Here is a 21,743-nt window from a genome sequence, read left to right on the forward strand (position 1 = left end):
GGGCAGAGGCACAGACAGAGGAGTGCAGCGAGTTCCTGCCGCTACAAGCCTGTCTGTGCTCTCGCAGCGTTCGGGAGGGGACCCACATACCTCCAGCGCAGGTCGGGAGTTCTTTCTCCTGTGGAGTTGAATGCGGCATTCTTCCAGGTCTAAAAGGGCGCCTCGAGCGGCTGTCATCCCAGGAAATACTTCCCACTGAGCAACTGGAGGATCGTGGGAAAGTCCCTGCCCATCTGAAAAGGCCCCTCTCCCTGCACTCAGCCCAGGCAGGCAGGCCCTGTGACCTCAGGCCCTGTGACCTCACACGGACTAAGGGACTAGGAATGTGAACTCTCCCCAGCCCTGGACCTGCTTTCTTCTTTCTTTCTTTTCAATTGATTTTTATTTAATTTATATTTTTATTGATTTCAGAGAGGAAGGGAGAGATAGAAACATCAATGATGAAGATCATTGATTGGCTGCCTCCTGCATGCCCCACACTGGAAATTGATTGAGCCTGAAACCCAGGCATGTTCCCTGACCAGGAATCGAACCTGCCACCTTTTAGTGTATAGGATGATGCTGCAACCAACTGAGCTACCCAGCTGGGACCGGGACCTGCTTCTAGGTGTCCGCCTGGTCCGGGCCTGATGAGCCGTAGCAGCCCCACATCCTACATCGATTGCCCTTCCCCATCACAAGTGGCACAGAGGGCCCATGACAAAGACTCCTCATCCTTTCCTCTGGGTTCTGTAAATAAGTTTGTCACCAGGTCTCCCTACCAGTCACATGTTCCAAACACATATTTTCATTTTTCAAGCTGTTTCTGGGCATTTTTTCCTGTCCTATCAGGTATACGGACAGCACTTAGATTATGAAATTCAAAAGTGTCTGATGCCTTTGATTCTGTGGACTGTTTTCTGAAGGTACTGCTGTGTGAAGCAATCGAGAGGCACCCGACCAGTGTGGCTCAGTGGTTGAGCATCGACCTATGAACCAGGAGGTCATGGTTCCATTCCTGGTCAGGGCACATGCCCAGGTTGCAGGCTCGATCCCCAATAGAGGGCGTGAAGGAGACAGCCCATCAATGATTCTCTCATCATTGATGCTTCTATCTCGCTCTCCCTCTCTCTCTGACATCAATAAAAAAAAAAAAATTAAGAGGTCAAGAGACTTACTGGACCTGGTTCCTACCCCTCTCACACACACAACCCCCACCCTCCCCCCGACACACACTCCACCGTGTCCTTGTAGCTCTTTGGAAAAAGCACAGGCCGAGGGTGCAAGAATGCCCTTTTTGAGTTAAAGGAGTCCACATGCAGTTCCAGGGGAGGGGTCTGGCTCAGAGACTGTTATTCTCCATCTCAGGGGTGTGGGCAGGGAAATGGTGACGCGTCCAAGGTGAAGGACACATGCAGTGGAGTAAGCACAGCGCCAGGGAAAAGGGAAAGTGTGGTCGGCATCCCAGGAAAATACACACACCCTGCCACGGGGAGCGGCTGTGGAAGAAACAGACAGTGGAATGGGTCCTTTTCCTCCTCCTCTTCCGAGGGGAAACAGCTCTGGGCGTGACTTCAGGGAACAATGAGGGGAGGGGCGAGGACAGAAGGGAGCCTCGGAGCTGCCCACACAGGACGCTGGAACTGGGGAACAGGGAATGGGGGGAAAGCAGGAAGGGGTAATGGAACTCCTTGAAGCCCTAAGGGTTAGGGCTTCTTGTCATCTGTGGAGGCAGAATAGGCCACAAGGCGACCAGCGTGATGTGCCAACGCTGCTCTGAGGATCGGAGCTGCTCTTTCTTCTGCATCTTTCCTGGAAAATGGGTGGGGCACCTGAACACAAAGGTGCTATAGACAGGCCTCCCCTTGTGCTCAGCTCACTCCTGCTCTCCCCGATATGCTGCTACAGCTCCCTCTCCTCTCCTGGCCCTGGCACGGCTCAAAAGGGCACCTCTGAGGAGAGCCAGGCTGATCCCGGGCTGCCAGCTGGGTCGCAGGAGCCTGTGCCCCCGCACAGACGCGGAGGGAAGACCAGGGCACAAACCTGTGGGCATCTTCCCTCCCTGCCGTCGAGGCCAATGCCTGTCCTATGGAAGAGGCTTGAGCCGTCTTCCAGGCAATCCCTCCGCGTAGCAGCAGGAGATACACATTCACGCTCCTGCTTTGGGGTCAGCACTACAGTAAGAACACAAATACTTAAAAAGAAATAAAGTATTTTACTCAAACACACAAACACACTCTGAACCCCAGCTGGGAGCTGGTAGAACAGTTCGCGTTGTAGACCTGTCTATCGTCCAGGGTCCTCCGGGCCCGGCTTCCTGAAGAGCGTCCCCAGGAGCCACAGCGCCCAGCCCCACTCCGGGGCAGCATCGCGGCTGGGCCTGGATCAGAGGCGAGGAAGCCGATGACCAGGGACGGGCCCGGCTGCCTCGGGCTGGAGGGACCGGCTGCAGTCTCAGGCCTCCGCTCCAGGTCAGCGCCGGCATCCTCCTCTCCCCACCTCCCAGCCCCACTTTGGAGATTGAGGGAGGTGAGAGCCTCTGCTGGCTGGTCCTCCATCTCCAGAGTCCTGGGGATTCAGCTCAGTCTGTGGGGGGCCTGAGGCAGGGGTGCAGGTAGCAATCCGGTGCTCAGCCCGCAGGGGTGCACGTTGGGGTGACCAGTGGATGGCCCCTGCCTCTACACCCCAGTCTGCTCTTTGATCCAGTCCCGAAAAATCGGGAGCCTGGTGTACACGCCAGGCTTGTCCCTCTGAGCGCAGCCTTCGCCCCAGCTCACCACGCCGGCCTGGAAGATCCGCCCATCAGCCTCCACGCTGGACAGGGGGCCCCCGGAATCGCCCTGAGGAGAGACAAGTCCTGAGTGTCCTGCCCACCTTCCCAGGCCCACCCCGCCCGGCGCCCAGCACCCACCTGGCAGGCATCCACGCCCCCGCTCAGGTAGCCCACGCACATCATGCGCGGGGTGATCTGCTGTGGCAACAGCTTCTCGCAGGTCGTCTGGTTGATGATGCGGATCTCGCCCTTCTGCAGGATCAACACGACGGTGCCTGGCGAGAGGGCAGGGCGGGCTGAGCTGGGGGGGGCAGGCGGGCTCCTGGGGCCACGCCACATGGGGAAGGCACCCTCCCACAGCAGTAACTGGACTAACAACATTCTGGACACAACCCAAGCCTGAGGCGGACAAACGGCTAAGTAACTGATGACGCATCTGCCGTGGGAGATTGTGCAGCCACGTAAGCCATTAGGTGGCAGGCCCAAAAAGACCCCCTATACACCACGGAACAGCTGTGAGAATAAGGAACAGAAAGCGGCCCTGGCAGTTTGCTCAGTGGTCAGAGCGCTGGCCCTTGGACCGAGGGGTCGCGGGTTCGATTCCCAGTCAAGGGCATGTACCTTGTTTGCAGGTTCCCCAGGTAGGGGCACATGCGGGAGGCAACCAATCGATGTGTCTCTTTCACTTTGATGTTTCTCTCTCTCTCTCTCTCTCTCTCCTCCTCCTCCTCTCCCCTCCTTTCCACTCTCTCTAGAAATCAATGGGGAACATATCCTCAGGTGAGGATTTAAAAAAAAAAAAAAAAAAGGAGGAAGAAAGCACCATAAAATGCCTTAAGCCAGGTTATTTTTCTTTCCTCTCCATAGTCTACAGGTTCCAGCAGTGTAGTATAGCAGATCAGAACCGAGTGCTTCAATACAACATTTATAAGGGCCCTCGTGGAGGCAGAAGGAGAGAGGAGGCTGGTCTCCCACCTGGTCCCCGATACAGGCACCGCTCCACAGGCCCCTAAGTCACACTGTTTCCACTCAGTGCTCTTATGTTCCCTGATACCCTTTATCTTCATTTTACAGGCGAATAAACAGGCTCAGAGGTTTAAGCAACTCGCCCAAGTCATGCGACCAGGATGTCCATCCAAAGCCCGGCCTCCCAGCCGCCCCCCCCAACACCCTCCTCACTCTGGACAGCCTGGTCCTACCAGGGGAGGGAGGCGGGGCAGGCCAGCTCACCTCCCTCGTAGGTGTGGCCCCAGCCGGTGACCCAGATGGCCTTGCCCGTGGGGAAGTCGTGCGAGGTGTCGGGCAGGCAGATGGGCCGCACGGTGTTGCTGTACTCGACCGGCCGCTCCAGCTCCAGCAGCGCGATGTCGTAGTCGAAGGTGAAGTCGTTGAAGGAAGGGTGGCTGATGATGCGCTTCAGGCCGCGCTCCTGCACCCCCGAGGCGCTGCGCTTGCTCTGGTCATGTAGGCCCAGGTAGGCCTTCCACATGGTGTGGTCGGAGTACCTGCAGAGGGAGCCAGACAGCACCCCGTGAGCCACCTGCCGCTCACCTGCCGCTCACCTGCCACTCACCTGCCGCTCACTGTGAGGGGAGTGTGGCTCCTGCTTGGCCGCCGCCCTCAACTGGAAACTTCTAGGTGCCTCCGACCACCTCACTCAACCCCCATTCCCTCTTTTAATTCATTTTTATCTGTTTACCAAAAAAAAAAAATACCTTATTATATCTTACTAATCTCATCTTTCACAGAAGGAATAACACAGAACTCAATCCAAATGCTTTTCTAACACAGTGGCGTCTACTCTAGGTACCAACAGAATTGAAAAAAATGCCTTGAACTTGACCTATCGGGTTTGCTGCCGGTAGCAGGATCGCGGTAGCAATTCTGGAAGTGTCTCGTGTTTACTAGAGGGCTGAACACATAAGGACAAGACACTGATGTTGGGGGCCAAATTCTGACGCGGGAAAAGGGGGCCACAAATCAGGAGGGGGCAGAGGAAGACCCCTGTGCTGCTGACACACAGGGTAGCAGTACACACGCCTGATTTTTCCACAAACGCGCCCTAAAAGCAGTACCATCCCCAATACCAGCCAGAACTTGGTTTCTAAATATCCTCCTCCATTCAAAGGAACCAAGGCTCCTTGGAGAAATGGCTGTTTCCAGGTCTGGAGCAAGGAAACAAAAAAGCCAGCCTAGACCATGTATGTAACGGAAGTGAGTGGGTTCTGAAACAGTGAGGAGCCAGCAGGGCAAGGCGCTCACAGGCCAAACTCAGGATCCACTGAACACGCACATATACAACAGGCTTCGTTACTGCACACGCTGAATAACAGAGAAGGGGGAACGGAAACCCATGAGTTCATCCCGAGTCTAAAAAATCATTCCAAAAAATTAATGAGGAGGAGGAAAGGTATTCTTTACAGAAAAAACAGCTAATAAATACAGAAGAAAGGGTGGATGATAAATCGCATTTTGCACCCACCACAGCAGTAACCAACACATGCAAGAATCATTGAGGAGCCCAGTTAGCATGGTTCAGTGGTTGAGCATCGACCTATGAACCAGAAGGTCAACGGTTCAACTCCCAGTGAGGGTACATGCCCGGGTTGCGGGCTCAATCCCCAGTGTGGGGCGTGCAGGAGGCAGCCGATCAATGTTTCTCTCTCATCATTGATGTTTCTATCTCTCTCTCTCCCTCTCCCTTCCTCTCTGAAATCAATAATATATATATTTTAAAACCAATCACTGAGGAATGCTACAACCACTGGATAAAAGATTGTTGGGGAACACGATATTCACACTGACTCAAAGTGTCATCCAAGATTACTTATTCACAGCCCCGGGGGGAAGTACCTCTGGGTGGGGAAACCCAGGGACACCACGTAATCCAACTTTCCTCCCAGTCGGATACCACCTGCTTCCTGAGGACACAATATCACCGAGGCAGTATTTCCTACAAAAACGTGTAACCGAACTCTAATCGAGAAACAACAATCAGAAAAATCCAAATTGAGAGACAGCCTATAAAATAACTGGGCGGGACTTTTAAAAAATGCAATGCCAACACAGACCAAAAATTAAAGGCTGGGGGGAGCTGTTTCAGATTTAAAAGAGACTAAAGAAAACCAATGAGGCCTGGCCGGCGTGGCTCAGTGGTTGAGCAGCGACCTATGAACCAGGAGGTCACGGTTCGATTCCCAGTCAGGGCACATGGCTGGGTTTCAGGTTCGATTCCCCCAGTGTGGGGCGTGCCGAAGGCAGCCAGTCAATGATTCTCTCTCATCATTGACGTTTCTATATCTCTCTCTCCCTCTCCCTTCCCCTCTGAAATCAATAAAAAAATAGAAAATAAAATATTCTGTGAAGTTTAAAACAAAGTATGTGTGTGCACGGGCATGCATGAAGATATAAAACTAAAACAAATGTGGTAAAATTCAACAATTAGTGAAATAGATGAAGGATATGAGGGAGTCCACTGTACTTTTTATTCTTTCATGATACTCGCAACTTGGTTGTAGGTTTGAATTTTTTTTTTTTTCAAAATAAAAAACTGGGAAAATAGGTCTTTAAAACAGAAAACGCATATGATCTCAAACCTCTCAGGAAGTCAGGAGGCTACTCAACCCAGCCTTGCAGACTCACCCTTGGGCGCCTGTCACCCTGTCCCTTCCCAGAGCCCTGCCCAGAGCCAGGTCCGGCAGCCCTCTGCTGACTCAGCACCCACCCCACCTCCACCCTCCATTCTTGCCGCCCTTCCCTACGGAGTCTCACACCCAGACCGAAGTGCCAGCCTCCACACAGACCTTTTGGCCTCTGGTTTCACTCTAGTCTGTTGCTGCCAGATAACAGCTCCCTAAGGACCTCTTTGTCATACTCGACAACCTAACCTGAGTCCCCAGACCTACCCAGTCAGCCTCACCTCACCAACTGGCATTCCACATCCCCCGCTAATTCTGCCTCACCCTTTCTAACTTCCCCCCGACACCCTCACAGTCAACCATGTCCTCATCCATTCATCTACTTCTTTACTCAGTAATTACTGGGCTTCTCTGATGTTCTAGGAATTGCACTAGACCGAGTCTTTGAGTTCACAGTGAACGTGGGGAGGGACCCAGGAGAACGGCCACGACACAGTGTGCGAAGTGTCCCTCAGAGGGGGGGGCAGACCCTACAGGAGAGCGTGGAGTGGAGGCGGGAGGCGGGACAGGGAGCGGGTCATGGACCAGGCCTTGGAGACCTAATAGGACTTGGTCAGATCGACAGGTGGGGAGAAAGCAGCGTATTCAGAGAGAGAGCAAAGAGGGCCCGGCGTGGCTCAGTGGTTGAGCATCGACCTAGGAACCAGGAAGGAGGTCACAGTTCAATTCCCGGTCAGGGCACATGCCTGGGTTGCAGGCTTGGTCCCCAGTGTGGGGTGTGCAGGAGGCAGCTGATCAATGATTCTCTCTCATCATTGATGTTTCTATCTCTGCCTCTCCCTTCCTCTCTGAAATCAATAAAATATACTTAAAAAAAAAACAAAAGCAGAGAGTGCAAAGGGAATGTATAGGACGCCCCCCAAATTGAACATATGGACAGTGTGAGGCCAGGACAGGCGGCTGAGGTTGAAGAGTCCTGACGGTGTGGCGTGTGGGTCACGCTGCGAAATTTCTACGCCACCCTGCAAGCCACGGCTGGCATATAAGGAAGGGTTGACAGGATCAGGGTAGCTCATTGGAAAGACGGCTCTGGCACTGGGGAGTACAGACTGGAAGTGCTCAGAGGAAGCGACACGATCAGGCAGGGCTGCTGCAACCACCTAGGCCGGGGCGCCGAGGCGGAGGCCGTGTGAGTGGGAAAGGGCAGAGCAGCTCCCGGGATACGGAGGAGGCCAGGGCCTGCGGCAGGAAGGATAGGACAGGGTGGGGGAGGAGGGGAGTCCCCTGTCCCTTCTGGCTCCATCTTCCTGGGATCCCATCACCTGCCACGGACATCCCTCTGTCAGCCCTGTGCTGCTGCAGAGCCCTGTGCCCCAAGACTCTCCACCCCTGCCCCAGCCAGGCCCACTCACCCAGCAACCCCAACTCCAGCCGCAGCGTCTTCCCTCTAAAGACATGGTACCCAGCTGAGGACAGTTTTTATTGTCTGAGCCGACCTCGTCTTGACCTGTTTCAGGTGCACACCTACCAGTAACAGAAGCCAGCCGGGAGGTGTGGCACCGAGGTCCCGGTGACTGCCCTGGTGTGGGAGAGGACCCTGGGGGAGGTCAACAGTCGGACGGAGCTGACCGCTCGCCAAGAACTCCTCTAGGTCCACAGGTCATGTCATTTTCTCTCCCGAAAAGCCCTTCCAGGTGGGGCCGCCCATTCTCAGATGAGGACTCACGCACAAAGAGGCTAAGTAACTTGCTCATCCAAGACCACACAGCTAACAAGTCACAGATGATCCAAACCAGCAACCTATGCCCTCAGCCACAACATGGTACCTCCTCTCGGGAAGGACTGCGAGCATCTGAGACCTAGAAACGCGTCCGTAGTGACCGCGCTCCAGGTCCCTGCGCTCTCCACACCTGCCTCTGCTCACAGCTCTCCCTCTGTCTCAGGTCTGTCTCCTGGTCCGGTGACAAACGCCCTCGCATGTCACACCCAGACCAGACGCCCCTGCCCACATAGCGGATGCCTCACAGCCGCCCTCCCCAGACCTCGGGCAGAATTCTAGTCACTTCTGCCCACGGTGGAGTTGGAGTGAAGGTGACAGAATGGGAAGAGGAAGGACAGTCAGGTGCACGAGGCTGCACTGCCCAGCGAGGCCCCAGGGACCGCAGTGCCAACTCCATTCCCTCCACCCACGTGCCGTCTGACCATGCCCACATCTGCGCCTGGGAACTCCGTGGTGCCACAGGCCCTGTCCCTCGGGAAGCCCATGGCTGCCCTCTCCCTGGCAGCCCGGGCGCCTCTCGGAGCCTGTGGCGGAGCAGCACAAGCTCACAGGAAGGCCCCGAGCGTGGGAACCCCTGAAGCGTGGGAATGTCTGTGCCCTGTGCCCGCAGCGCCAGGAGCAAGCTGTCCCCTAGACGCCCTCCTGAAGCCACTGGCCAGCCCGTCCTAGGGACCCCAGCACAACCCTTCCTAGGGACCGTCCCGGTGCTGGGATCGAGGCTGACCCAGACCTGCGGTTACAACATGCCGAGCACCTACTGTGCGCAGACGCAGAGCCCAGCACTTCATGTTTAATCCTCACCATCTAAGGATACGAACTCCCAGTGCCACCGAGAAGCCTGAGGCCTGGGAGTGTGAATACCTGCCCGTGGCCACCTGCCTGTCGCTGCTCGGCTGGTCTGAGCAAGTCCCGGGGAGCCCGTTAAGTGCAGCGACGGCCCAGCAGGCTGTGGGGCCACACACCTGGGCCCGGGTCTCGCTCTGCCACTCGGTACCTGGGCAACCCTGAGCAAACGTGCTTACCTCCCGAACCTACGTTTCTGTAAAATGCCACGTGGGCAGACCTGCCTGGCCGGGTCGCTAGGAAACCACTTAGGTCAGTGATGGCGAACCTTCTGAGCTCAGTGTGTCAGCATTTTGAAAAACCCTAACTTAACTCTGGTGCTGTGTCACATATAGAAATTTTTTTTTTAAAATATATATTTTATTGATTTTTTACAGAGAGAAAGGGAGAGGGATAGAGAGTTAGAAACACTGATGAGAGAGAAACATCAATTTAGCTGCCTCCTGCGCACTCCCTACTGGGGATGTGCCTGCAACCAAGATATATGCCCTTGACAGGAATCAAACCTGGGACCCTTTAGTCCGCAGACCGACGCTCTATCCACTGAGCCAAACCAGTTAGGGCACATATAGAAATTTTTTGATCTTTGCAACCATAGTAAAACAAAGACTTATATTTTTGATATTTATTTTACATATTTAAATGCCATTTAACAAAGAAAAATCAACCAAAAAAATGAGTTCGCGTGTCACCTCTGACATGCGTGTCATAGGTTCGCCAACACTGACTTAGGTGGTGCTTGCCTGAGAGGGAGCCCCTACGAGACACCTGTTTTCATTATTGCTGTGAGTAACCGCATCCTGGGTGTCTGTGCCCTCCAGCCCGGCCCCGCCCCAGCGCCGGCCCACCTTCATGACTCAGACACAGGCCTTCCAGCCCCAGAACCCACGGGAGGGCCTCCCAGAGCCCCGTCACCCCCACCCAGTGGCTCACTTGAATCCTCGGTCATCAGCGAAGCAGTGTGCAGCGGACACCATCCAGCTGGGGGAGATGAGCGAGGCCCCGCACAGGTGGCCCTGGCCCAGCGCGTGCAGGCTCACCTGCCAGGGCCACTCGCCTTCCTCTGCATCCTTGCCTCCGACCACCCGGGACTGCCTGCTGAAGGCCCGCAGCCCGCAGTCTGCGAGGGGCCGGGACCCGAAGGAAGGGCAGGGAGTTAGGGTGGGTGCCAGCTCCAGGCCCCGCCGCAGGCCCAGGGAGAGCCCGCGGGGGGCGCTCGCCTCGCAGTGGGCACAGCACTGCTGGTGCCATTGTGGCATAACAGACCCTACGAGCGAGGAACTCTGAGCCTCGGACCCACTGACTTCCACGGGGCCCCTTCCCTGCTCCCAAGGTCAATACCCTCACATGCCCCCATCCTCCCCCCCTGCACAAATGCATTCGGGAGTCTGCAGACACCTGCTGGTTTGCTTAGATTACCAGGGGTGCCATTTGCCTTGATTTCCCTGGCAAACGCTGAAGACACAGCTCAGGGGGAGCACGGGCGGGTGACATGAAGTCAGAGAACAGCTGCTATGCTCAGATATAACTTGGACCAGGGCTTCTGGCACACACACAGGAGACTGCAAACTAAAGCATGGGGTGGGGTGCGGGCAAACACTGGTGAGGGCTGGGGAAGCTGTGCCCCCTCCCCCGGGCAGGACAGGAAAGCCGGGTCCAGAAGCAGAGGCCAACACTGACCTAGGTGGTGCAGACCATGCCCACATCTGCGCCTGGGAACTCCGTGGTGCCACAGGCCCTGTCTCTCGGGAAGCCCATGGCTGCTCTCTCCCTGGCAGCCCCGCCGGGACCAGGACAGCTGAGCTGCTGGCTGCCCTGGGCCTTGCCTCCCGGACCAGAGCACGCCCCTGGGGCAGTGCCCTCGTGTCAGTCAACAAGTCGGCAAGGTCATCCTTTCCTCCGGGCAGCAGCCAGGGCAGAAATGGGAGTGGGAGGCCCTGGCGGGTTCCGCCTCTGTCTGTGCCCGCACAGTGGACCCCCTGTGCCCGTGGGCGGCCCGCTCACCGCAGTTCTTCTCATCCGAGCCGTCGCTACAGTCCTTCTTCCCGTCACACTCGGGGTTGGCCTTGCTCAAGCAGAGCCCGTTGTGGCAGCGGTAGGTGTGTTTGGTGCAGGCGACGACAGTCCCTGCGTGGGGAGCAGGACATGGGGAGAGTCAGTTCCACTGGGGACCTCCTCAGCAGCCTGCCATCCAGCCATCTGCGCCCCTCACTCAGGCCCGGCCCACCCGCCACCCCACCGTCCACTGTCCTTCCAGCCCTGCCCAGGGTCCTCCACGTTCTGGAAGGTTCTCCCTCTGTGGACGCCCTTTTGTCAAGAAGGCAGTTTGTGTTTATTAAGCTCTGCACGCACTGCATGTGAGTGTGCTTGGGCGGCTTCCCGGGAACAGGGGGAACCCCCTAAAGGTCAGAGGGCAGGGCCAGGCCTTACCGCCGCTGCACTTGGCCTCATCGGACCCGTCCCCACAGTTGTCCTTCCCATCACATCGCTGGCTCTCGGGGATGCATTTCCCGTTGCCACACTTGAAGTTCTTATCTGGACAACCTGGGAAGCAGAAAGCACTGTCAGGGGTCCAAGTTCCCCCTGAGTGGACGGCAGGGAGCCGGGTCCCCCCGGGCAGCCCCCCACGGGCACTCACTGCACTCCAGCTCGTCGCTGTTGTCCCCGCAGTCGTTCACGGTGTCGCACACCCAGAAGAGGGGCTTGCAGAACTTGTTCTTGCAGGTGAACTGGTAGGTGGCGTTGCATTCTGGGGGTGCGAGGGCGGCAGTCAGCTGGGGAGGCTCAGCGGGATGTGAGCCCCCAGCTCACCCGGGAAGCTGCCGGGGACCTGGTCCCTGGAGAGCATCCGGGTGCCCCGCTCACCGCCTGTGGAGCTGCTCCACGGGGCCAAGGCTCCGCACAGCCGAGCGAGGGAGGGCTAGATGTCTACTCGGGGACGGGCACAACCTCCCCCCACCTTCCGCCACCTCAGGCCACCGGGACCAGCTGGCAGGCGCCAGGGCCCGGCAAGGGCAAGAGAGGATGTCCGGGCCCACGGCCCCACTCACTGCAGTCGAGCTCGTCGCTGTGGTCGGCGCAGTCGGCCCAGCCATCGCAGCGCAGCTCGTTTCCAATGCAGCGCCCCGTGTTGCACATGAACTTCCCCGGGCACGCTGCGGGGAGAGGACAGGCCTGAGGTCTGGGCCTCCACCCACCTCCACGGCTGGCTCCCCCCCTCACCTCCCTCCCAGAGCCAACCTCGCAGCCACACTGAGGACTAACGAAAACTGGCCTGTCCAACCCTGAACGGAGGGCAGCAGGCTGCCACGGGCACCAGAGGGCAGGGGTCTTCTGGTCCACCAAGCGTGGCAAGGGGATTCCTTAGAGCCGAAACAGGAAGGCTGGCCCAGGTCCCTCCCGATGGCCCTCGGCCCAACCCCGGGAGCTCCGGGCAAAGCAGAGAGGGGCTGGCTGGGTGTTCCGTGGCCCCCGAGTGCCAGCGCCCCAGAGCGACACAGAGCAACAGCAGCTGGGCAGCTCGGGAATGTGGGTGTCCTGTCCCGCATTTCCCTAATCAAGGCATTTCCCGCATTCCCGTGTTTCTGAAATGGGAAGGTGTCTGACACCTGATGTCATCACGCAGACGGCGAGGTTTGGGGAGACCACTGTCACTTTGTCTGCATCGGTAGCTTAGTCACTTATCCTAGGGGTTTGCTCAGCCAGTTTCACTTGGTGGAGAGCCATGCAGTTGAATTTTAAATTAAAACCTTGGACTCCTGTGTACAGTCAAAATGTCTTTCAAAAGGTTATTCTCCGATGAAGGGCCAACACACAAAAAAACAAACAGTTGTATGTGGAAGAACCGCTACTCACACCACAGACAGTGAGATTAAAGGCAACAGAAACTGTTGGTCCCTCAGGGACAGCTCATGCACCTGTCAAAGCCAGGAGCAGTCAGCGTGGTGTTCACGCCCAGAACTTTCCAATGTCTCAAAATTATGCTATTAACCGTAAAGGTGCTAAAAGGCCACCAAGACAAGCACCGATGATCAGTGATACTGAAACACAGGGACAGGTGGTCCAAAGGCACCCAGAGTCCTCGGGCTGAGGGGCCACACCGGGGGCCAGAAGGCGTGGTATGTGCCCATGTTCACGGGGGTCTTTCTTACATGCATGGCCCGGCCGGGCGTGGCTCAGTGGTTGAGCGTCGACCTGAGCGTCGACCTGAGCGTCGACTTATGAACCAGGAGGTCATGGTTCAATTCCCAGTCAGGGCACATGCCCGGGTGGCTGGCTTGATCCCCAGTAGGGGGCACGCAGGAGGCAGCCAATCAATGACGTTCTCTCTCTCTCTCTCTCTCTCTCTCTCTCTCTCTCTCCCTGTCCCTTCCTCTCTGAAATCAATAAAATTATCTTTAAAAAAAATAGATTAAAAAAAATACATGCATGTAAGGTGGCCTTTATCCGCTCAGAAGGCTGCCAGAGGGACAGGCGCCTCACACTGCCTGGTGTCTTAGGATGAGGAAGGCCCAACGCTAAGAAGATGCAGCACGGAGGGCCCTTCCCCCCAGCCAGGTTCCTCCTCCCGAAGAAGCCACTCACGGTCACTGGAGTCATAGGACAGGTACTCGGCCAGGAAGCCCGTGTCGGTGTAGGACTGGTCCGAATGGAAGCGCACCGTGATCCTGCTGCTCTTGCTGGCGACCACAAACTGGGACTTCTCTCCGCAGAACCTGGGGGGGAGCCCAACTGTAGGCAGAGGACCCCCCAGGATATGGGGACACCCCCCCCACATGGGCACCAGGCCCGCTCCCTGACTCCCCGGCCAGTGCCCCCACTTGCCGGCTTGCTCCCCCACTCCCCAGGCGACGCCCCCTCTCCCAAGCACTCACTTCTCCCCATTGACCTCCACATAGTCCTTGGGGCACGTGCCCGTGGGCACATTGGGCTCCCACAGGTAGAAGACTTTGAAGGACACCTTCACGTTTCGGTTGTGGGGCACCTGCAGAAAGACACGCTGCTGGGTCTCCGCGGCTTCATTCCCTCTTTCCCAAACCCGAGGGTGTCAGCGGGCGGCCGTGGGGCTGGGAGGAGGGGGTGGGCAGGGGGCGTGGCTGCTGCTTCTCCTCTCGGGCCACGGGGGCAGCATGCCACCCAGAGCAGGAGGGGTCAGGGGCCGTGTTTGGAAGAACCTCTAGACTCAGGAGCAAGAGACACGGTTATAGCGCTAAAGCACGCTGGGCCCGGCCAGTGTGGCTCAGTGGTTGAGTGTTGACCTATGAACCAGGAGGTTATGGTTCGATTCCCAGTCAAGGGCACATGCCCAGGTTGCGGCTCAATCCCTAGGGTGGGGTGTGCAGGAAGCAACCAATCAATGATTCTCTCTCATCATTTATGTTACTATTTCTCTCTCCCTCTCCCTTCCTCTTTCTGAAATCAATAAAAACATTTTTTTTTTTAAATAAAGGGCTGGAAGGTCCTCCCATCATTATCGAGGGAGGAAAACGGGATGGGTCTGGGATTGGGAGGGCGTGAGAAGCAGTCCTGTGGGCGGGACTCTTGTCCCAGGGCCATTCAGCAAGTGCGCTCAGCGGCACATGCCCACTCCGACCTCGTCGTCCCCCCCGCCCCTCTGGCTGGGAACAGCCACCAGCCCTCTTACATGACCCAGAGCAAGCTGCCCCCGCCCCTGCCCACGGCCCCCAGACAGCCACAGAGGAGCTGGGACATGAGTCTGGGTCTGCCTGACTTCGCAGCAGGTCAGCCCCGCACAACCCTGCCACGCACGACCCTGCCACCCGTGCAGCTCACCCCTGCAGCCTCTCGGGGTGGCCAAGGAGCTCATCCCCTCTGCCTCTCTCTCATCCATCTCCCTGACCCCTCCTTCGCCTCCCCCCGCAGCTCCTACCTCGATCTGCCACGTGCAGTTGATGTTGGGAGGGTAGTGGCCCGGGTAGTAGGGGCTGCTAAATGTCCCGCGGGTGTCATGTAAGTAGCCTCCACAGCCTGAGAGGGAAGAGGAGAAAGAGCAAGAGGACTGAGCACGGGCTGGGCCAGACGGAGAGGCAGGGCTCTCGGCTGCAGGCCTGGCAGCTGGGCACAGCCAGTGCCGGGAGGCTGACGGCGTTGGCGGGGCTCCGGACCCAGGTGAAGGGCTAATGGTCTATGGCTTAAGCTTCCAGCCTCTGTCACCGACCTGGCCAGCCCACCACTACCTGCTGTCCCCTTCTCCCTCTGCCCACCCCTGCCCCTGGCCCTCCTGCCCCTGCCCCCACCCCTCCCCTCCTTACCGCTCATCTTGGGCATCTGGAAGAACACGGCTTCAAAGCCAGGGTGTCGCCGCTCCGTGTTGGTTATCAGCGTGACGAGCAGGACATTCTGGGAGGAGATGAAGGTCAGGTTGTAGGAGGGGGGGTAGGTGCCACACAGCCTGTGGGGGCAAAAGAGGCGGGCGTTAGTGAGGGCAAACAGAAGCCACACAGAGGGGGCCCAAGGACCCCACCCCTAACCCTGGGCCCCTTCACAAAAGGCCCGCCCCACACATGACCTCAGTAAGGATTTAATGATAAGACGGTCCGTCTGAAATAGCAAAACCTCAGAAACACTGACTGCCTAACACTGGAGGATTCGTTAAACTACAGGTTAACTAATTGCAATAACAGGAGTCGCAACACTATGAACTACGAATGCTCAGTGCTCTTACAGCCATTAACTCCAGGAGCTTCACAGCAACTGTGCACAGTAGAGACGATAAGCCCCATTTTACAGATTAGGACACTGAGGCATGGAGAGGTGAACTAACGATTCCACAGTCAGTCAGTGTCGGGGCTGAATTCAAGCCCGGGCATCAAGCTCCGGAGCCCACACGGCCAAGGACTGTGTCCTGTGGCCTCTCAGCTACACCACATCTGTCCCACCGGAAAACGAGGATCAGAGACAGAATTACTGATTCGGAAAGTCCATCACAATCAAGGGTGGGGCAAATGTAGGTTTAAAATTGTGAGTACGTGAAACGCAGGCTTTATTCTTGTATTATTCATTAATTGTTGTATTACTAGAGGCCCGGTGCACGAAATTCGTGCAAGAATAGGCCTTCCTTCACCTGGCTGCCGGCACCGGCTTCCCTCTGGCATCTGGGACCCGGGCTTCCCTGGCAGCCCCGGCTTTGCCCAGAAGGACGTCCGGCCTAATTAGCATATTACACTTTTATTATTACAGAGTTTCCATACGAACAACTGTAAACCTACTTTTGCCCTATCCTGTATACTTCATTTATATTTATTCTTTTATTTTCCCTTCATTTTATTTTAAACTTCATTTTTTAAAAGCAGATAAAACCAAAGGTGCTGTATAACCCCATATCCTATATAATAAAAGCCTAATATGCTAAGTGTCCAGTCCTCCGTTCAACCAATCAAAGCGTAATATGCTAATGATATGCTAAGGTTGCTCAACCGCTTGCTATGACATGCACTGACCACCAGGGGGCAGATGCTCCAACCGGTAGGTTAGCTTGCTGCTAGGGTCTGGCCAATTGGGACTGAGCGAGGAGCAGGCCTAAGCCATCAGTCGGACATCCCCCGAGGGCTCCCGGACTGCAAGAGGGTGCAGGCTGGGCTGAGGGGCCCCCACCCCAAAGTGCATGAATTTCGTGCACCGGGCCTCTAGTTTAAATATAATCACAAACAGACACTCACACAGCAGAAAAGTCTGGAAGAACAGACATCACAAAATCAGCAGTGACTGTTTCTGGATAGTAAGATTATGAATGATGTAGGTCCCCCTTACGCATGCCTGTTTTCCACTCCTGCCTCCCAGGAGATGTGTTTATTTGTAGTACAGTTAGTAAAGTAGGAGGGAGAGAACCCTGCACCCAAAGGGGTGTGGACAGAGGTCCTGATGCTAAGCTGTGGAAGCAGATGGTTCCCGCTGGGTTTGGGCTTGACTCTTAGCCTGTCATTCATCCTGAGATGTAGGCAGAGCTGGGGAGGGGGCAGTCCACCCACCCGCAGTGCCTCTGAGGGTAGCTCCTGCCTGACCTGCAGCTGGCGGGGGTGACGTTCATCTCGCACCCCAACCTCCGTGGCAGGTGCATGCTGCCTTTTGAGTCCCTGCAATCCCGATGCTTTCGCACCTGGGACTTTGCTGACTGGAGAGAGGGCCCTCCCAAGGTCAGGCCATTCCTAGAGACAGTCTAGACACACCCACGGCCAAGCCTTTCACGTGTAAGCCAACCCATCCAGAGCCCACCCCACGTCTCCTCCCTGGGGCTCCCATATTCCTGGCCACCACCCACCGGCTTAATCACCCCACAGCCAGGCCCCAGCCCCGGAGAGACAGCCCCAGGCCCCAGAGCCCATTGGAGGCACTTAGAGCACCTCCCTGCCTCGCCTTTCCTGCGGGAACCACACAGAACAGCACTGCCATGTTTGCCACCGTGTCCTTGCCTCCCGACCACCCTGCTGCTTCCCCAGGGGGGCCCTCTGTTTGGGAATTGTGAGTAGCAAACTCTTTTCTTTTCTTTCCTTTCTTTTTTAAGGTTTAAAGGCCATATATATATTAGAGGCCCAGTGCACAAAATTGGTGCGGGGGGGAGGGGGCATCAGCCCAGCCTGCACCCTCTCACAATCTGGGACCACTGGCTCCTAACCGCTCACCTGCCTGCCTGCCTCATTGCCCCTAACCCCTCTGCCTGCCTGCCTGATCGCCCCTAACTGCCCTTCCCTGCCAGCCTGATCACCCCTAACTGCTCCCCCCCTGCCAGCCTGATTGCCCCTAACTGCTCCCCCCGCCGGCATGATCACCTTTAACTGCCCTCCCCTGCTGGCCTGATCATTCCTACATGCCTCTGCCTTGGCCCTCGCCACCGTGGCTTTGTCCGGAAGGAGGCAGGACAACCGGAAGATGTCCGGTCGACCCGGTCTAATTAGCATATTATCCTGTTATTAGTATAGATATTTTTATTGATTTCAGAGAGGAAGGCAGAGGGAGAGAGAGATAGAAACATCAATGAGAGAGAGAATCACTCGTCAGCCGCCTCCTGCACTCCCCCTCCCTGAGGATTGATCCCGCAACTAGGGCATGTGCCCTGACTGGGAATCGAACCTCGACCTCCTGGTTCATAGGTCGACACCAGCCGAGCACCAAACTATCTTTTCAATGGCAGGCTCTCCCAACCTATAGGCCTCCACAAAACCGTGTTTTACCACCGCAGGGCACAGCGTGGCTCTGCAGGTAAAGGACACCCAGCTTACTGGTGTCCAGGGAACCCATCGCCCTCCTCACCGCGACCAAGGCAGAGACGTCGCCTCCGCCATGCTCCGCTGAGCTCATGCTGAGGACGGCGCCACACCTGCCCTCTGCTGCCTGTCAGTCTGCAGTGGCCGGTGACACACACTGTCTCCAACTTGGCCCAGAGGCCCGCCCACCAGAGGCACCAGCCCAGCTCCCACAGCCCACCTCTGCCCCCTGGGACACTCACTGTGCCACCGTGCGGGGTTCCACGGGGCTCAGGGTGTCATACACCACGACCAGGTCATTGCTATTGGGGTCACAGGCCGTGACATCAAAGCTTCGGAAGGTGAGGCTCAGCACGGAGTGGGCATCGCCCCGCAGGGTCCACTGGCAGCGGGCGAAGGCTGGGTAGGGGCTGTCGGGAAAGCCGGGCGTGGTGAAGCGAGTCTGTTCCCCCCATCGGGCATGCAGGGCGAATTTGCATCTGTCTGTGGGAAACAGAGGAGGAGAGGCAGAGCTGGGCGGAGCCGGGCAGAGCCAGGCAGAGCCGGGTGGAGGCGGCAGGGCCAGCAGCCCTGAACCCCGCAGGGGTACCCCCAGGGCTGGCCTCTCCAAGGCGCCCCAGGTTGCCATGGGCCCAGATGCGACCAGGAAGCAGCATCTCATGGCCTGGGGACAGGCGAAGGGATGTGCTGGCTGTCACCAAGGTGTGACTTGTGGGCACACCCGGATCAAAGGGCGTCTGGCCACACCCCAACCCGCCACTAGGAGGAGGGCATGGTACTTACTGTCCTGGGCCGTCTGCACTGTTCTGGGGTCAGTGGCTGAAAATCAAGAGGGAGAATCGAGGTTTTACTGGTCTGGCCTATTTCCTCGTTCCTGCTTCCTTGTTCCCCAGGGGAGGAGCCAGCAGCTCACTATCTTATCTTCCTGCGGAGGAGAGGGAGTTCCTGCCCGCCAATGCCCACCCCCAGCAGCCCGAAGGCCCGCACTCACGGAAGGCCACCACCGAGGTCAGCAGGAAGGAGCTCAGGGTGCGGGCGCGGGGCGGCAGGCGGATAGCGCGCTCCTCGGCCATGATGCGCTCGGCCTCCTCCACCAGGTGGCTGGGGATGCTGAACTCCGACCAGTAGTAGGCGATGACGCTGCCCTCGCTGCGGGGAGGCCGGAGTCTGAGATGCTCTGGGGCTCTGGGCACCCGCTGGGCCCCGCCCTGCCCGGTGCAGACCCAAACCCACATGTGGAAAAGTAGCAGAGGAGCACTAGCCCTCCGGAGCGGCTTACGGGGCAGGCCCGGCGCCCTCCTGCCTGGCGCCCTCCGTCAGAGCGACATGGCCCAGACAGGAGCTGTCGCAGTCGTGGAGAGAACAGGACTTGGTTCCCCAAGCCAGGGCCTCATGGCTGCATCACCCTGCTGGCCACCGGGCACTTGTCCCCCTCCAACAGCGCACGGATCCCATTCCCAGCACCTCCCCGGCCCCCGCCTTCTCCGCAGCACCCACCTGAAGGCAGTCACTGTCGACTCCTTGTAGTAGGGCCGCAGGACGGGGATCTCATTGTACAGTTGCTTCAGCTGCGGAAAAAGAGGAGGCTCAGTGAGGCCAGTACCTCTGCCCCCAGCCCAGGCCGCTCCCTTGGGATCTGGTGCCCTTCCGTGCCCCACACCAGCCCAGGGAGATACAGCCAGGACAGGGCTCCAGCCCAGGGCGTGGACTCACCGCCTCCTTCACTTTGCTGGCCAGCTCTACAAATTCAGTGGAGTTCGGGTTCTCATAGGCGTCCAGAAAGTTCTCGTTTGTGACCCTCAGGTAGCCATTAAAGACCTTCTGGATCCGCACGTCCCGGTCTGTGCAAAGCCAGGGAAGGAGAAGAGTGAAAGGAAGTGGCATCATCCCTGTCCCGTTCCCCAGTGTCCACAAGCTGCCCTCAGCAGCCCTGGGGGTGTGTGTGTGCAGGTGACAATAAAGGGCGTGGAAATGGTGGGCCAGGTCCCAGTGGGGTCCACACCCAAGCATGAAAAGCTACAGAACTGCTGACAACCAGGGGCAGGGGCAGTGGGTGCCAGGAGGGGCCAGTGGACCTGAGCACTATGGGCCAGCTCTGACCAATTCCTCACCCACCGCCCACTGCTTGAAAGAGGAAAGGGGAGGCAGAGTCTTAGACCCCCCCTCACCCACCCTGCTGCACTTCCGTTCTCTCCCTGTGTCCATAAGACTCGGGCCCTGGGTCTGTCCCTGAGGGGGGAGATGGGCCATCCCCACATCTCTCTCCCCAGTGCCCCCCCCTCCCCCTCCGCCGCAGCTTTACTCACACTGGAAGTGCCACACCAGGAAACCAGCCACGAGAGAAACCAGGAGGATCACAAGCACAGCAGCCACGGGCACCACCCAGGGCCTGAGGCCTCCTTTCTCCACCTTCTTGGTGTTGTTGACGGGCAGGAACTCCAGGCCTTCCTCAAAGGCATGCATGCTCTGCACAGAGGAAGACACAGCCGCTCAGACGCTCTCCCACCTGCCCCGCCTTGCAAACCCAGTCACTGCAGCTCTCCACGTACATGAATCCGCTCCGACACTCGGAGAGGCCCAGGAGTGGGGCCCAGCCCAGGGCCATGGCTGGCCACCAGGTGCCTCGGTGCAAGCTTCTAAAGGCAGCCCCTCCTCCAGCCCCCACGGCCCCAGGCCCCACCGATCCCCTGCCCCTGTGGGCAGCACATCCTAGTACACTGTACACCCTACCCAGTGGCCTTGCTTCGCCAATGTTTAACCAGTTGGCCGTGCCACCGTGGAACAAGCCACCTTGCTTTCAAGCTTAGGTGTTGGAGGGCAGGATTTCAAGGTGAGGTGAGGAGGTCATGACTCTACTGGAATCCATACTCATGCTCAGACCCAAGAACCGGGAAAACAACAAAATGTCCCACAGTCTGGCTGGCGTGGCTCGGTGGTTGACCTATGAACCAGGAGGTCACGGTTCAATACCCGGTCAGGGCACATGCCCAGGTTGCGGGCTCCATCCCCAGCGTAGGGTGTGCAGGAGGCAGCCGATCAATGATTCTCTCTCATCATTGATGTTTCTATCTCTGTCCCTTCCTCTGAAATCAATAGTAAAAGTATATTAAACAACAACAGCAACAAAAAACCACCTTCCCACAAACAGGATGGTGGTTTCCTGGGGTCCTCCCTGTAAAGGGGCATCAGGAAGTGGTGGTGGGGGGGAGCATGTGTGGATGGGGCAGGTGTGGGGCCAGCATGCCACAACAGGTGAACTTTTCTAGCACGCGATCTTCCAGCCTTCAATCCTGCAGAGGCGCCGTGTGTCATGAAATTGAACGGTTCACAGGCTTAACTACCTCATATCCACGGCAGAAGGAATTGTAATAAAAGCGAGAGTCCAGCCCGAGCCGGTTTTGCTCAGTGGATAGAGCGTCAGCCTGCAAACTGAAAGGTCCCAGGTTCAATTCCGGTCAAGGGCACATGCCCGGGTTGTGGGCTCGATCCCCAGTGGGGGACTTGCAGGA

The 21,743-nt window shown here is 57.4% G+C and overlaps 1 protein-coding gene across 5 annotated transcripts in view; it reads right to left on the minus strand.

Moving 5' to 3' along the window:
• Window positions 1-2,174: 2,174 nt before the first annotated feature.
• ST14 (ST14 transmembrane serine protease matriptase) overlaps window positions 2,175-21,743 on the minus strand; it is a 36,258-nt gene continuing 16,689 nt past the window's right edge. For 4 of the 5 annotated variants that reach the window (XM_036353676.1, XM_036353678.1, XM_036353677.1 and 1 more), the window contains 18 exons: window positions 20,541-20,700; window positions 19,948-20,075; window positions 19,732-19,802; window positions 19,226-19,383; window positions 19,018-19,053; window positions 18,477-18,717; window positions 15,286-15,425; window positions 14,904-15,001; window positions 13,888-13,997; window positions 13,598-13,728; window positions 12,064-12,168; window positions 11,652-11,762; window positions 11,444-11,557; window positions 11,018-11,140; window positions 9,947-10,133; window positions 3,983-4,257; window positions 2,891-3,027; window positions 2,175-2,819 (listed from right to left, as the gene is read on the minus strand). In XM_036353676.1, the coding sequence (XP_036209569.1) occupies window positions 2,658-2,819; window positions 2,891-3,027; window positions 3,983-4,257; window positions 9,947-10,133; window positions 11,018-11,140; window positions 11,444-11,557; window positions 11,652-11,762; window positions 12,064-12,168; window positions 13,598-13,728; window positions 13,888-13,997; window positions 14,904-15,001; window positions 15,286-15,425; window positions 18,477-18,717; window positions 19,018-19,053; window positions 19,226-19,383; window positions 19,732-19,802; window positions 19,948-20,075; window positions 20,541-20,700 (2,487 nt within the window). In that variant the 3' untranslated portion in view covers window positions 2,175-2,657. Of the gene's footprint in view, window positions 2,820-2,890; window positions 3,028-3,982; window positions 4,258-9,946; window positions 10,134-11,017; window positions 11,141-11,443; window positions 11,558-11,651; window positions 11,763-12,063; window positions 12,169-13,597; window positions 13,729-13,887; window positions 13,998-14,903; window positions 15,002-15,285; window positions 15,426-18,476; window positions 18,718-19,017; window positions 19,054-19,225; window positions 19,384-19,731; window positions 19,803-19,947; window positions 20,076-20,540; window positions 20,701-20,964; window positions 21,210-21,743 lie in introns of those variants that run through there. The other variant, XM_036353680.1, reaches the window with a different exon arrangement.

Source organism: Myotis myotis, unplaced genomic scaffold (genome assembly GCF_014108235.1).
Source record: "Myotis myotis isolate mMyoMyo1 unplaced genomic scaffold, mMyoMyo1.p scaffold_m19_p_20, whole genome shotgun sequence".
In the NCBI taxonomy this organism is placed as follows: Eukaryota; Metazoa; Chordata; class Mammalia; order Chiroptera; family Vespertilionidae; genus Myotis; species Myotis myotis.